The following is a 16,959-nucleotide window of genomic DNA, read 5'->3' as shown; positions in this document are numbered from 1 at the left end:
TAGGAGACCTTGGGTATACTCTGCCAGCATGGAAACCCTCAGCAACAGAGCCCTGCCCCTGGGGAGAGGCAGGCAGGATAGAAAGACCAGCAAAGGGGAAGGGATGCTGTGGAGAGCCGAGGAGGCAAGGAACCTCTGGATGTTCACAGAGGCAGATTCTGCATGGAAGGATGTGGTAGGAAAAAAATAAAGAAATATGATCAGTGTCCACAGTTGGCTGATGGTGAGATTGTTACCCTTTCAGATGGGGGCTTGAATGGTGGTTATTACTGCAGTGGAGGTGCACTTGGTGTCCCCAAGAGACTCCTACTTTGAGAAAAGAAGGGATTACTCAGATCAAGCTGCAGAGCAGATGTGGGGAAGGTGATGGAGGTAGGAGAAAATGGTTAAGAATCTGCAAATTGTTCAGTAAGTGACCCCATTGTAGGGCTTTCTTTTTAAATGACAAGCTGTCAATTACCATGATTGTGCTTACCCCTCAACAGACTGGAGGCACAGGAAGGACAGCTCAGTGCTGAGCAGCAGATGCTCCTTTTGAGGACGAGAAAAAAAAGAAAGGGTGGGCTGCGTTGCCTTCCTCAGGGGTCGAGTCCACGGGTGACAGAGATTTGTAATATTCGTCTTCACCGTCGAGCACTTTGACTTGGCTGCAACAAAGAAAAGAGTTTCGGTAGAAAAAGAAATGCCACGGCCATCTCTGGGGCACCTGAAGTTGTTTGAGTGCTTGGAACAGGGGCTGGGATAGGAGAAGGATAGGAGAAGGATAACTCAGAGTAGTCCAGACTCCCACAGCACAGAGGAACTGGGGTCTGATACACAAAGCCTTCCACCTCTGAGTCACACTCGGATAATGGCCCAAGTTAGTGGTGTTTGGAAATGGTGACCTTATTGCAACTTGATGTATGTGAATTACCTGGCCTTTCTCCACCTGCTTTCCTTCAGGTGAGCAAGTTCCCCTCCTGACCTCTTCCAGTTCTTAAACTGGTACCTCATCCTTATTCTCAACTGAGATGCTAACAATTAAATGAGCTCAAACTCCTTAGAATCTTCTGTCGAACTACTGGAGGATATTTTCCTGTACCTTTAAGGCCCAGGGGTAGGGAACTGTAGGGGAAGCCACCTATTTGCCCTGTGTAGAGTGATCTTGTGTGTGGGAGAGTTTTATACAACGCACCACGTCTCCACGTATGGGGAAAGTACAATTCCCTGAGAAATAATATTTGCCTTTCGATGGAAATTCCAGCCTTTTCAGACAGAATGGATTCAAGTTCTGTACACTTGCTACTGTGAAAAGTAGTCTCCAGTGTCAACAAGAGCGGGGCTATACCCATTGCACATTTTTAGAAGCCTCTCAGGAAAGTTTTGCATTTTCTGTAATATCACAAAGGACCCCTTCTGTTTACAGTTGCTTAGAACTAAGAAGACAGATATTTACCCAAGTTTTCTTGGCTTCCTCTTGCTCCCTTGATATTCTAGAGTCCCCTGTGGAGAGGGCCAAGAACACACAGTCAAAGCAAAGCAGCAAGTCGTTAATTTTTAATTCAAAGTGATTTTGTGTTGAATGCAAGCAGATGCTGATAATATCAGAAGTCACAGCATAATTTTTTTGATCAAAGGGCTCAAGTGAGCCTGATGAAGCATGCATCTTGCTCGTCTTTGATAAACCACATCAATTATTCACCGTGAAGGCAGACATCCTGACATGAAAGCAACAGATAAAGAGCCTAAGCACATGTTCAAGACGAGAGCATAAGAGGGTGGGGGTGGGGCTGGAGGGGCTGGAACAGGTATTAATAACAGAATTATTAACTGGAAACAAAGCCGGTGAAACAGCTTTATGGCCACTTTGAACTCACATTTAACTGGTTATAGTACATGGTGTCCTCAGGGCTACTCAGCATTTTGGGTTGCTGACATCTTCGGCGAGGTGTTCGCTGCTTCTGTGCAAGACTGTTTTCTGAACCTGCAACAAGGTAGCAAAACTTTACTGTACACCATCCGGGGTTTTGGGAAAATTCAGTGAAACATTTCTCTTCACATAAATGCACTTAGCAGGAACTGTGTCTCATTTTAATGGGCATGATAGAGCTGTGCTATCATTAAGAGAAATATTATCCTAAAAAAACAAACACACAGAGGTTGCTAAGTGTAAACAAGAGATACTGTCTGTAACTTTGCCTTCATCTCTTTTATCTGAATCAGCAGTCAAGAGTGACATAAAGCAAGCTGGTGAAGGAGAGATTGGTGAGCAGCCTTTGCAGAGTAGAAAGTGCCCTTAGTGAGATAACTCAGGACAATGAAGGCAATCTGGGGTGGTTTGCACCACATCCAACAGTGAGAGTTCAAAGACATCTGGAGCACACACACTTGTGAGTAGAGGAGAAACAAACTTTTCGGTGGGGTGCATTTTGTAGGAAAATGGTTGAGCTGGTATTTACTGAAATGCTTTGAACAATGCATTGATCCGTGCAGTCTCTGGAGGTAGTGCAAGGGAGAAGGGGAAAGGATGCTTGCCCTATTTCATGGAGCAGTCAGTCTCTTTGTCTTAGTCCTAATTTCAGAATCCTGGACCAAGAGTGCCCTGGAGGCTAAGAAACCACGTGTGCAATGAGGTCATGATTTATTTCCCTTTCAGGCAGATGATTTTTGTGGAATCGGCTGTCTTTTTGGCACTATATCTAAAGCAGCGTTCAGCAGTTCTAACTTCTTGTCAGCATACACACAACCGCTGTAGAATCTTGTTCACAAATGTCATAGTCTAAAGAAGAGATATCATTTTCACAGACCCAGTGTATATCATAAACCAATTATTCACAAAAAAGAGTTGGAGATTTGTAATCACAGTTTGACTTCACTAGAGATTCCTACTATTTAAGAAAATTTAGGGGGAATTTCTAAGTGAAGAATGACTCAGCAAGGACCATGATGAATAGTGGATTATCAGTTCTGAAGTAGGAAGTCTTGCATCTTTATTTTTCTTGAATTGGAACATATTTATATTTGAACAAGACTATTGGAAAGATATAGGATTTTATAAACTGTCCATTCTAAACACTCTTTTTTTTTTCCTCCCATAAAAGAAAACTGAGGTCTACAAATGTTGAATGACTCATCCCATATCAAGTGGCAGAGTGGGAACCCAACCCTAGATCCTTAATTCCTGTTCTAGCAGTAAAATAACAACAAACAACAGCATCATTATCTTTCTTAACAAAACATTTTTTCTTTTAAAGTTAAAATGTCTCAGTAAAAGTAAGCTCCATGAAAAAAATATTAATTAGCATAGCCAAGTGATGCTCCTGGCAGAAGGGTCCAGTAGCCTTATCTCCAGGAACATTGTGTAGAAGACAGGACTCCAGCCCCTTACACTAGTATCATCTTCAGAGTACAAGGAATCCAGAATTGAAATGTGTTTTTTTCTTTTTCTTTTCTTTTTTCCCCTCTCTGAAAGTTCCAACATACCCACCTCTTGTTTGTTTTGCAAAATCCATAGTCTTTACTATGGTAGAACATGAGGTTGTGAGGTCCTTTTGTGTTTTCTCTTCTGATTTATAACTTGATAAACAGAAGCATCTAGAGTTAAGCTTGCTGGTGTGAGCATGCACTGGAGATCTAACATGAATCTCCTTTAGATTTTCTTATGTAGGAATCCCAAACTGGTCAACTAAAAAGACTAATCTTAAAGACTTTTGGGGTTCAGCTAGGTTTACTGAACTTTATATTTATATAGTGTTTATACTTGATCAGAGTATTTATATTTATATTCTCAACCGGGAATGCCCAATGTAAGATGTGGTTTTCAACTTTGCTCTTGAACAACTTGTTGTTCCACAGTAGATTTTCTTTACCTGATTATTAGGAGGAATTAAATTATTGGATAGAATTTTCTCAATTTGAAAATTTCTCCCATAAATTAAAAACAGCTGGTGTCTGATCATATGATGTCTATACTATACCAGAAAGTAGTGTAAGCTGGTGTCTGATTTAGCATCACATTTTAATTTTCATTATTTTAACTTTAATATCGCCATATTTCAGATGTTTTGCAGAGTGCTACAACTCTTAGGTGCTTTGCCATTGGGGCAAATCTGAGTGTCATTGATACATGACCAATTATAAACAACCAAATAAATAATTGGAATATGAATCCTTATTCAATGAGTGCTATTAGAACAATTTGATAGCAATATGCAAAAAATATAACTTAAATACAAACCTTATCACATTTATCCTAAATGTAAGGTACTTTGCTGGATATTGTGGGGAAGATAAAGAGAAATAAGACAAGGTCCTTGCCTTCAGTCTAGTAGAGAACATTGAATTAGAAGATATAAGTGACTTGTTTAAGGCCATAAGCTAATGCTGGTAGACAGAAATTAGTTTCATTTTTTTTAATTTCTAAATTTTTTACTTTTCTTAATATACCTCCTGATTCTCACAGATCATAATAAATTCCAGATGAGATATACAGTTAAACATTTTAAACATTCCCATAAAAATCTTAGAAGGAAATGAAATATACTTTTTTTTTAAACTGTGGAAGACGATAGTGACAAGGAGGTTTGATTATATTGAAGTAAATTATTTTATATGATGGATAGTAACAAAACTAAGATGAGAGGAACTGCAACAGAAAGATAAAAACAATGAAAAATATATATATATATACACACACAAAAGTCTACAATCCAGAATGTGGAAAGACTAAATCAAAAGAAATACAGGCGTATTCATATATATTTGAAATGCAATTATGAAAAAATACATTGAAAAATGTTCAGCCAGAGCTTTAATTAAAATAATTACTATTGCCTTTCTATTAATTAGGATAAACCAAAAGGTCAAAAGATCTTGTGGAAGAGGCCTCAGGTACACTGGCCCAGAGTTCCATCTCCTCTGAAATACAACTTGACAAAAAATAACAAAAGCTGAACATGTTGCAATAAGTTACACCAAAAATGAAAAAAAGAGGATCTGTTTGAAAATGGATATGACAGCACTTTTTGAAGTAGGAAAAAAGCTAGAAACATAAGTATTTAATAATTGGGGAGAAGTTAACTTCAAGATGTAAATATTATATCATACCATGAAGATATCAATAAGGATAGTAAATATGGGATTGGTGCTGATAGATGAAAGTTCAAAATCCAGAAAAAGAAGCAAAACACAAATAGCATATTGTGCATTGATTAAACCAAAATATGTATGCACATTGAAAAGTTTATTATGATTTTTCTAATAAAATTTTAAAAACAGCCCAAACCGTATGGCTCAGTGATTGAATGTCGACCTATGCATTAAAAAGTCACTAGTTTGGTTCCTGGGAGGGCACATGTCCAGGCTGCTGCTGGATTCCCAGTAGGGGGCATGTAGGAGGCAACCAATCAATGTTTCTATCTCTCTCTCCCTACTCCCTTCTTCTATCTCACGAAAATCAATAAAAAAACAAAATAAAAAAATAAAAAAGTTGAAATATAAACAAAAATCAATGAGGCATGTAGAACAAAAATTCTTCTTTCAAAAGATGAAGAAACTATAGGTAAGAAAGCCTAGTCTGTAAGTGTCAGAATGGAAGCCTGAACCCCTGTCAGCTGTAGAGCCAGTTTGCTTATGATTACAAAACAGTATGGCTATCTGGCAATGACCTAATTTAGCTGACTAGTTTTTGTAGATAAAATGGGCAATCCCAGTTTGAAGATACACATTAGAATATCCATCATTTACTTTGAAGACAATTAAGTTCATATTCTGAAAGTGGCTGATTTCCACCTTACATGTTTGTAAGCTGAGCCATCTCTCCAGTTGGTAATCCATGAGGGTACCTCCCTATGGTGCTTCTTGAAAGTATATTTGTCACGAACACCAGTTTGTATTGAACAGAGGTCTCTTTTGGTTACAAGACTCCCTGTACTCTCCCATCCAGCACAGTCTGATTTCATATTTGAGACCTTGGACATCTTTCTCTTTCGAGTTGTCACAGAACCTCATAGGAAACGAGATGAATCTGCCAGAAAAGGGGAGAAATCTGACTGGAGTTTCAGGAGTGTGGGAAATGCATACTCCTTCCTCTCTAATCCGAAATCATCACGCATTGTAGCTGCACAGTGGGCCAAGGCCTTGGTGAGAGACAGATAGCTGAATTCAATTGATGGCTTTATAACATAACTTCAAACAACTGGTTTGGAAATTTAACATTTCAGTTTTCATTATTGAATATCCAAGCTAGAGTTGCCAGGGCACTCAGTTAAATTTGAATTCCAGATAACCAATACTTTTTAAATGTAAGTACATCCTTTGTAATATTTGGGACATACTTATATTAAGAAGTGGTTGGCTGATCATCTGAAATTCAAATCTAGCTGGGTACTTCCCCCACCGCCCTCGCCCTTATATCCAGCAAACTTAATTCAGGCACAATTTAAGTCATAGTGGAGGCATTCTGTTCTCCCCTAAGGTCTGAGATGAAGAAGGAAATGACTTCCTCTACTCTATTTGACCTGCTGAGTTATGGCTATAAATGCTCTTCCCAACATTGTCCCCGGACACTTAGTGTTTCTCTTGTCATCATTCACTACAGATGTGCCAGTTCTGGTAAATTTCCTAGCAGGATTACAGTGCAGGAAGAGCCACAATGGAGAGCAGGATGGGGCATACAGTCGGGCTATCCTGGTGGGGAAGTATGGTTTCCAGGCCCCTGAGGAATGGACAGGCAGTGAGTGGGGTTCTTGGGAAAGAGCACACTAAGAGAGCTATAGTCCTTTGCGCCTTCCCTGGAGGCCTCACCAGGCATGGGTACGTCCTGAGTAGTATGACTGCAATCTGGTTGCCATTTGTGGGTGAGGCGTTCTCAGAGTCACTTGCTAAGTAAAACATCTCCTTGAAGCAAACAGAGTGTTTTAGATTTACAGATAGCAAATCCCAAATGGAGTTATGAGATATGCCCCCCCCCCCCATGGTGGGAATTTAAGTAGATTTGGAATTATGTGACTAATGTATAGAGCTCTGTAACTCTGTGCCTAAGGGGAGGTACAGCATTTCTCTGACCAAAGTTCTCAGGTCAGTTGGAAGGGACAGTAGCCCAGCTGCCAGCTGAATGATCTCTCTCCTTAATGATGGTTGACCGTGCTACATGGTACAGTGGACGCTTACATGAAATAGCTTCCAACCCTAGCCAGTTTGGCTCAGTAAATAGAGCATTGGCCTGAGAACTGAAAGAAAAAAAAACAGGTATGATTCCGGTCAAGGGCACATGCCCCGGTTGTGGGCTCGATCCCCAGTGGGGGACGTGCAGGAGGCAGTGGATCCATGATTCTCTCTCATCATGGATATTTCTATCTCACTCTTTCTTCCTCTTTGAAATCAATAAAAAGATATTAAAAAAAAAAAGGAATCACTTCCAATGAGAGGACCTGTCTTTTCCAGCTATGTGCTTCTTCTCTTTACCACTTCATTTATATGTAGCAAATCTCATTTTGCAAAGTATCTTTTTCTTTATTTCATCTCATTTGTTAACCCATAGAGATAGCAGAGGCACAGAGAAATTCAGGAGACCGCAGGTCAGTCCAACTGAGAATTCAGGTTTCCCAACATCCTACTGACAAAAGACGCTTGCTTTTCCACCTGAGGGGTCTGAGGCCCAGGGAGCTTGGCCCCTCTGCCAGTCTCCCTTCAGAGCCAGGGCTAGAACTCAGGCCTTTTGATTCTAAATCCCAAGGTCTAGGCCATCTATAATGATGCTTGTTCTTTTACTGAGATGTTCTTACAAGTTTTGTTACCTTTCCATGTCTAACTTCAGGAGGGACTGAGGAGTTCAGCGGGTTTTTGTAAAACACACAAACACAACCAGAAGAGAGACTTTTCTCTTGAGGTGCATGTAATTCAGATCTCCCTTTCTAAGATGAAAGGAAGGCTACACATTTCCCCAGTTGCCATGTTACGTCGTGAACAATCTCCTTCAAAATTGTAAAACTGCTACAAAGAAAACATCCCTGAGTTAAATCAGTACCCGTGGAAGATGGCAGAGTTATATAGTTCAGGGTTTGGCACACACTCAAAAAATGAACGAATGAATGGTAACTGTTCCTCATTCTTGGTAAGATCTGCCCCATCTATGTAGCCTCCTCTTTGCTTCTGTAAGGTGGGCTATTATTGCCAAGGCTTCCCACAGGAAGAGGGCCTTTTCTAGCCTGGAACACACCTGGAGAACCTGTAGTCTAACAAGGAGGGAGATAAAGTCAGCCTCTTAAAAAGGAAGTTCACTAGTATTTTATCCTTTCGATATTTTTTCTGGGAATATGCATTCACTTCTTTTAACATTCCCATTCCCCGCAAATATCAGTATCCACCTACAGTAATTTGTTACTGCTTCTCCCACTTAACAATAGAGTCATACACATTTTTCCATATTAACCTACTTTAAAAATAGTATCTTTCTTTTACTATTTAAAATTTAAAAAAATTTTAAAGTATAGTTGGTATTTTTAAAACACAATGAGTGAATACAATGCACAAATAAGTTAAGCAGTGAAAAGTCCATCTTTTGTCCTATCTCCTTATCCCAACCTCACACTAGAGCAAGTGTTGGAACAAGTTTCTTATCTGTATTCCAGATTATTCTGGCATCATTTCTAATTGTTGCATGGTATTTCATTTAATAGACGATCCATGATTAATTTATATAATTTCCTATTTGAGGCAATGTTTTTCTATAATAAGTAATACCTTTAGGAATATATGCATAGTTTTGTTATCATCGTAATTAGCTAGTTTATTAGTATTGATAACAGGATGAGAGCAAAGGGGAGTCAGACATTGTCAGCATGGTCATTTGGGCAGCTTCACCAGGAAGCTGTAACCTCACGCTCCCCAGGGAACCACCTCCATTCCCTGCAGATCACTGCTGGAGGGATCCAGCAAAGGGAGATAGGCACATGCGCGGTAAAGTTGGGGGCCGGTGATCAAGGGAAGGTGCTTGCCTGTCAGTCCAGGCTGTGGAACAATAAATTGGCTAGGACCCCAATGCAAGCCTGAAAATCTTTGAAGGTTAAAATCCCCAGACAAGAGATCCCTTTCTCTTGCATTCTTGTTGGCGCTTGCTCTCTTGCTCCGTGACTTGCACTCACCTGTGTACTCACCTCTTCTCTCTCCGGAGGCATAAGGCTTTAAGCAACCGCTTGGCCCATGGCCATGCTGTGCAGACCTCACATGCAATGGGCTGTAGCTGGGAACACAAGCTAAACTAGTCAGATGCTGGGCTGGACTGTAATATGGAACAGAAACTCTGGACACTGGTTTTTATTCTGGCCTCGCTGAAGACAAGATGGGACCTTTTTCATGGAGGGACAGACGGAGATAGGACGTTGGAGGGGAACCCTCTTGATTTTCCATCATCAATAAAGCTTTCCATGAAACGCCATCCTCTGGTGGAGACTGCAGGAAATTCCTTTCCTTGTGGTACCCCAAGAACTCTACTTCCACTGATAATGGTTTGATCTTTGATTATTTAAAAAAAAATAAATATATTTTATTGGTATTTTACAGAGAGGAAGAGAAAGGGACAGAGAGCTAGAAACATCGATGAGAGAGAAACATCGACCAGCCGCCTCCTGCACATCCCCCACCGGGGATGTGCCCGTAACCAATGTACATGCCCTTGACCGGAATCAAACCCGGGACCTTTCAGTCCGCAGGCCGACGCTCTATCCATTGAGCCAAACCGGTTTCGGCCACACACTATTTTTAATCAACTTGAAAACCATCAATGGCCCATGTCCCACATGTTGAGAAATATGTCAGAAAGCAATGAGTATGAATATCCCTCTAGCACTTAGCGTTGTGATCTTGGTGATGATGATCATTCAAGTAGGGTTGTAGTGAGGATGACAGGTAATGTACATAAGAGAAAAACATGGTGCCTAAGGCAGAGCAGGTGCTCCGAAGGGTTGTAATTCTGGTTATATGAGAGTGATTCCCCACCCTGAGTGCAGATCAGAATCACTTGAAAATGCATCTTTTTAAAAATACAGATGCTTTGGCCTCACCGTTGGAGATCCTAATGCAATTGGTCAGGGGTATGGCTCTGGCATTGCTATTGCTGAAAAAGAGCTCCTCCTCCCCTCTTCCAGATGATTTTAATCTATAGCCAGGATAAAAAAAACCCCCAGGGACTTAACCCTTTCCTAAGAATTTGGGTTGGTTTGGCAAAGTAGCTAGCTGCCATCTTGAAAAGCTAGCATAGAATCAGAGATTTAAAAAAAATATATATTTTATTGATTTTTTTACAGAGAGGAAGAGAAAGGGATAGAGAGTCAGAAACATCGATGAGAGAGAATCATCGATCAGCTGCCTCTTGCACACCCCCCACTGGGGATGTGCCCTCAACCAAGGTACATGCCCTTGACCGGAATGGAACCTGGGACCTTTTAGTCCACAGGCTAATGCTTTATCCACTGAGCCAAATCGGTTTCGGCAGGATCTGAGATGTTTTGATTGGGCAGAAGGAATTCTGGGAAGGGCAAGCATCCCCAGTAGGGCTCCTGGTATCGCCAGGTATTTGCTTTGTTCAGGAAACTGTATTAAATGGCTTGAACCCAAAGCAGAGACTAATTTCTCTGGACATTGGGAAAATTTCTCCTTTTCCAAGAGAACAACTTTGCTGAGGATGGAAACATTATCTCTGGTTTCCAGGGGTATGACGTTGCTCAGAGCTGTTCTGGGGGTTTTGCTATATAAATGGAAGTCAAAGCTGAAAATCAATTCTCACCAAGTGGGACTCTCTTTAAAGCAATACCCAAATGCAAGGCAAAAACTTTGGGATCTCAGGAGGTTGGAACCAGTTGAAAATGCTCAAAAGGCAGAAGGTTAGAGTCAGTTATACAGAATCAGCAATGGTTTGCCATGGGTTTTCTTTTTCTTTTGTTTGCTTTAACTGTGCATAATACTCAGAAGATTTGCATTATGCTCTCTCTCTCTGCTTCTAGAAGCTATTTTTTTTTAAATTTAATTTTTTGCCTTGGTTGGTTGTTCAGTGTTATAGCATCGGCCCATGGACCAAAGGGTTGCTGGTTTGATTCCCATCAAGGGCACATACCTTGGTTGCAGGTTTGATCCCTGGCCCTGGTAGGGCTGCATGTAGGAGGTAACAAATTGATGTGTCTCTCTCACATTGATGTTTCTTCCTCTCTCCCTCCCTTCTCCCCTCCCCCGCCCCTCTCTCTTTCACTCTCCCCCCTTTTCCCTTCCTCTCTTCCTATTTCTAAAAAAATCAATGGGAGAAATATCCTCAGGTGAGGATCAGCAAAAAACAAAACCCCACAAAAATTATATTTCAATTACAGTCTATATTCAATATTATTTTGTTTTAGTTTCAAGAGTACAACATAGTGGTTAGACAATCATCCTATATAATAAAAGCCCAGTGACCAAAATGGCAGAATGACTAGAACCACCAGAGACTAGAACAACTGTGGCCCCAGCAGGGACCCCCACCTTAATTGGGGGTGTGGCCAGTTTGAAAACTGCCTGTGGCCTCTTACCCCAGCCAAGCCCTGCACCAGGCCTCTATCACAGTGGGGACCCATACCCCGATCTGGGGCCCCCATCAGGGCAAGCTGGCCGGCTCCCACCCATGCACCAGGTCTCTATCCTTTATAATAAAAGGGTACTATGCAAATTGACCCTAATGGCAAAACGACCAGAACAACCACTCAACCAGTCACTATGAGTCACACTGATCACCTGATCACCTCTTGGTCCCTTTCCCCAGCTGGCAGGCTCTGATCACCCGATGGCGAACTGGGGCTGGCTGCGGGCAGCCAGAGAAGATGGCCCTGATTGCAGGCCAGGCCTAGGGACCATACCCATGCACAAATTTCGTGCGCCGGGCCTCTAGTATACTTTATAAAGTGTTTTCCTTACTATTTCTAGTACCTATCTGGCACCATACATAGTTATTACAACATTATTGAATATATTCTCTATGCTGTACTTTATATCCCTGTGACTATTTTGTAACCACCAATCAGTAGTTCTCAATCTCTTCACCTTTTTTCACTCAGTCCCCCTAATGCCCTCCCCTCTGGCAACCATCAGTCTGTTCTCTGTATCTATAAATCTGTTTCTGTTTTGTTCTTTATATTCCAATTATAAGTGAAATCATATGTTATTTGTCTTTCTTTGAATAGATTATTTCACTTAGCATAATACCCTTTTTCACTTAGCATAATACCCTGAGAACCCATAAATTAACTAACATCTTCATGGTCAATAAACTCACACCTTCATGGTCAATATTGCATTAATATTGACCATGAAGGTGTGAGTTTATTTCTGGGTTCTCCATTCTGTTTCATTGATCTATATGTCTGCTTTTATGCTAGTATCATGCTGTTTTGAGTACTATGGCCTTATAGAATAGTTTGATATCATGTAGCATGATTCCTCCAACTCTTTTTTTCTTTTTCAAGATTGCTGTAGCTATTTTGGGTATTTTGTGGTTACATATAAATTTTTGGACTATTTGTTCTAGTATGTGAATTACATCATTGGTATTTTGATAGGCATTTGCATTGAAGCTATAGATTGCTTTGGTAGCATAGACATTTTAATGATGTTAATTCTTCCTATTTATGGGCATGGTATATACTTCCACTTGTATCTTCTTCTGTTTTTTTCTTATAATTTTCTAAGTATAGGTCTTTTACATCTTAGGTTAAATTTATTCCTAGGTATCTTCTTTTATTGATGTAATTATAAATAGGATTTTTTCTAGTTACACTTTATGATAGTTCATTATTGGTGCATAAAAATGCAACTGATTTCTGGATATTAATTTTGTATCCTGCTACTTTACTGAATTCATTTATCATTTCTAGTAGTTTTTTGTGTGAAAACTTTAGGGTTCTCTATATATAGTATCAGACTCTGCAAATAATGAGAGTTTTATTTTTTTCCAATTTGAATGCCTTTTATTTCTTCTTCTCATCTGATTGCTGTGGCTATGGCTTTCAATACTATATTGAATAAGAGCAGTGAAAGTGGACATCCCTATCTTTTAATGTATTGCTAAACTTGGTTTACTATACTTTGTTGAGGATTTTGCATCTATGTTAACCAGGGATATTGGCCTATAATTTCCATTCTATGTAGTTTCTTTATCTTTGGGAAGGATAGATGTTAATATATATATATATATATATATATATATATATATATATATATATATATATATATTTACAGAGAGAGAGAGAGAGAGAGAGAGAGAGAGAGAGAGAGAGAGAGGAGAGAGGGAGAGAGAAATTTGTTGTTCCACTTATTTACTCATTCATTAGTTGGTTCTTATGTGTCCTGACTGGGGATCGAACCACAAATTTGGCATATGGAGACAATGCTCTAACCAACTGAGCTACTTGGCCAGGGTGTGCCTCTCGGTGTGCCTCTCTCTCTCTCTCTCTCTCTCTCTCTCTCTCTCTCTCTTTCTCTCTCTGTCTACTTCATCTATAATCTCTCCAATAATGGCTGTTCCCTTACGTCAGCCCCGTAAGGAGGCAAGAATTAAGGCCTAAATGGCCACCCAAATTGCACCCAGTGGGAAAACATCATTAATTCAGCTTTTCCAAAAATGTCCACATGAAAAATCTAAGCCCCAGGTCTGATGCTGAGCAGACCCACAACACCAGGCAGCAGGCTGAAAGAAGTCATTTTGGGAGCTCCTAATGAGATGCAAATCACCTAGTGAACTACTTGAGAGCTTGGAAACAATGTCCCCGGTAAAAGCAGATAAAAATGGAACGAAAGAATGCCTTTGAAGATTGAAACGACTTTTTAAGTGCTTGAGGATATGGGACACCAGATAGTGCTAGTTTTACTAAACTAACTGTGACGGGGTCTTTATTCCTTGTGACAAGAGATCCTGGGGCATTCATTCCCAGCAATGCTTTGCTCTCCGAGTTGGGGACCTTTTCCCGTTCCTGTTGTTAGTGTGTAAAGGGCTGGAAGTTGTAGTGAAATGAGCCCTGTTCTTGGGGTCAGAAGGCCCTAGCATAGTTCTGGAACATTGGTGTGACCTTAGGTGGCTTGTTTACTCCTCTGGGCTGCCATATTTTAAAACAAGGGGCTTGGACTAACGCCATGATTTTTCAAAAGAGGGTGGTGGTGTGGTACATTAACGTGTTCTTACCCGGAGATACTGAGCTATTCTCTTAGGAGTCATGTTCCTTCCCAATTGTGAGTGTCTGGGTGCAATGAGAGGTGAGTCTGATGGAAGTTTGTGCATGAAATCAATGTGAAAGCAAGCAAAGGGGCTCCTTAAGGTTTCTTCCAACTTTATGATACTATGACAACAGAGTTCAGAACGCTTAGTGCCCCATCTGCAAATTGGACATAAATGCCATTTGACCTTACTGGCTTGTTGGAATTTAAAGAGACCAATCAAAATGCACTCAGGATTCAGGGGGAAAAGTTCTCCAAAATGACACAGAAACTTGTTCTAACACAATTCATTCTAAGATCAATACTGCTCAAGGGAGACTAATCTGAAACTTCTTCTGCGTCATTAGGTAATTGACAGACGAACAGACAGAATTTTTAACTTCATCTACTCAGCCATTTCCTACCTGTAATGTTCAGGTTAGTCTTGTATAGCTGTACAACATCCACCCAAATTCACAAATTCTAAAATATTTTTACATGTAGAGAGAGCAGTCATTAGTATGAATGTCTTGATTTGGAGGAGATTACACGCACAAATGTATGGCAGGTATGTGAGTGTGTATATGTGATAAACGTTAAAGATTGTGAATAGTAGACCACAGTGAAATATCAAGTATGATTTTGTTTGTATTAAACTAATGAGATGCAAAAGTGTAATCAATGCATTAGTGGTGAAAAATAGATCACTCTGGTTCTTTCAGTTTTAATCTTTAAAAAGGCAATAAAATAGAAAATATCAGGGGAAAACAAAGTTAAATAGAAAATAATTACTTTAAGGCTATTTTTCCTATCATGTGCTTCTTTTTGGAAAACATTTTTTTAGTAAAATTAAATTTGTCCCAACTATTCAGGGAATGTGTAACAATTTATAAAAAAGTGAGTTCTCAGGTCTCTGCCCAGATCAAAACTTTAGATTTTAGTTCTTCAAGGTCATACAAAGCCACTAAATTTATTTGCCCCGTTTTCTTATAATCTGACATGAGGTTGATGAAAATCCATTATCCTATCTAATAAAAGAGTAATATGCAAATTGACCTCACCACTGCCACACCCACCAGCCACACCCACCAGCCAATCAGGAGCAAGTATGCAAATTAACCCAACAAAGATGGCTGTGGCTACGGAGAGAGCAGGGGGCTTGGATTTCCCTGGCAATGGAGGAAGCCAAGCTTTCCACCTGCCCTGGCCTGTCTTGGCCTCCGCTTAAGACTACAAAGTTTCAATTATAGAAGATAAATAAATCCCAGATACCAGGGCCTCGGCTTGGGTCGCTGGTAGGGGGGGAGGGTATGGCCGGCCTTCAAACCAACACAGGCTCCTCACCCAGGCTGCCCCACACCCCAAGAGAACCCCATCCTGATCTGGGACACTCTTTAGGGCAAACCAACTGGCCCCTACCCATGCACCAGGCCTCTATCCTATCTAATCCTATATAATAAAAATATGAAAATTGACCATCACTCCAACACACAAGATGGCTGCCCTCATGTCGTCAAAGATGACTTCCCATTGGACACAAGATGGCCAGGAGGGGAGGGCAGTTGGGAGGCAACAGGCCTGCAAGGGAGGGCAGTTGGGGCAATCAACCCTGCAGGGGAGGGCAGTTAGGGATGACCAGGCCAGCAAAAGAGGGAAGTTGGGGGCAAATAGGCTGGCAGGGGAGCAGTTAGACATCAATCAGGCTGGCATGGGAGTGGTTAGGGGGTGATCAGGCTGGCAGGCAGAGGCGATTAGGGGCAATCAGGAAGGCAGGCAAGCGAGCAGTTGAGAGCCAGCAGTCCTGGATTGTGAGAGGGATGTCCGACTGCCTGTTTGGACCCGATCCCACTGGGACAGGGTTTAAACAGGCAGTCAGACATCCCTCGAGGGGTCCCAGATTAGAGAGGGTGCAGGCTGGGCTGAGGGACACCCCCCACCCCGTTCATGAATTTCGTGCACTGGGCCTCTAGTGGAAACAATAAACAGAATAATGATCTCTCATGCCCTCCCCTTCCCTTTATTCTAATAAAAGGTTATTTTGTTATGAAGAGGGCACAAGAAGCCCAAATCTCTCTGCTAGACTCAAGATCTTTCAACAACAAAAAATGCCAAAATGCCATCAACTTTTTTTTTTTTTTTTTTTTTTTTTTTTTTACCTTTTAAATCCCTTTTCTCTGGGTTACTTGACCAGTGTAGCTATAAGCACGATCCAGCATGTCACAAGAAAACAAACCAAGTTAACCAAATTAAATGCAGCTGTTCCCAGCATATCTGAAAGTGGTTATCTCCTGTGTTATACAGTGACGTAGGCCTTGACAAGGAAATGATTTATTGCTTTCACTCATGCCTCTTTGCAGTGACTTTGTATGCTGACACATAGGAGCTCCTCTGACCACTAAGTTTGATCAGACTAAAAGATAGTTCCAGTGCAACTTAGTTTTAAGTTTCCAAACTAACATTTTAGGGAATTCATACCAGTGGTCCTCAACCCTTGGACCCCAAAGGAAACACTCTTCCAGGGACTCTATTATCTTGGCTTTTGTCAAATAAAATACGAACCATCAGAAACCTGGTCGCATTTATCTGACAACATAGGGAAGATGATATTAACAGGAGCTTTCCGCTGGAGCGATCTTGGACACCATGGTGGCACCGGGAAACGCGCCACCAGCTCTGACAGAGCGGGAGGTCCTGGCTGAGTTGGCACCTCCCTACTTCCCGCTCTCCCAGCCTCTCACCCTGCGTGAGACGGGGACCCAGCAGAGAGGGGTT

General features: G+C 41.0%; 1 protein-coding gene across 1 annotated transcript in view; it reads right to left on the bottom strand.

Annotated features, from left to right (window-relative positions):
* Positions 1-508: 508 nt before the first annotated feature.
* MYO3B (myosin IIIB) overlaps positions 509-16,959 on the bottom strand; it is a gene marked incomplete at its 3' end in the record, with an annotated part of 334,099 nt that continues 317,648 nt past the window's right edge. Inside the window, exons 32-34 of the mRNA XM_084892298.1 lie at positions 1,857-1,963; positions 1,436-1,482; positions 509-647 (exon numbers count right to left, since the gene is read on the bottom strand). Coding sequence (XP_084748424.1) covers positions 509-647; positions 1,436-1,482; positions 1,857-1,963 — 293 coding nt within the window. The remainder of the gene's footprint in view (positions 648-1,435; positions 1,483-1,856; positions 1,964-16,959) is intronic.

The sequence above is a fragment of the Pipistrellus hanaki genome, assembly GCF_964339955.1.
Source record: "Pipistrellus hanaki genome assembly, chromosome: 8".
In the NCBI taxonomy this organism is placed as follows: Eukaryota; Metazoa; Chordata; class Mammalia; order Chiroptera; family Vespertilionidae; genus Pipistrellus; species Pipistrellus hanaki.
Note: the sequence above shows the minus strand (reverse complement) of the source record. Positions and strands in the feature narration are given on the sequence as shown.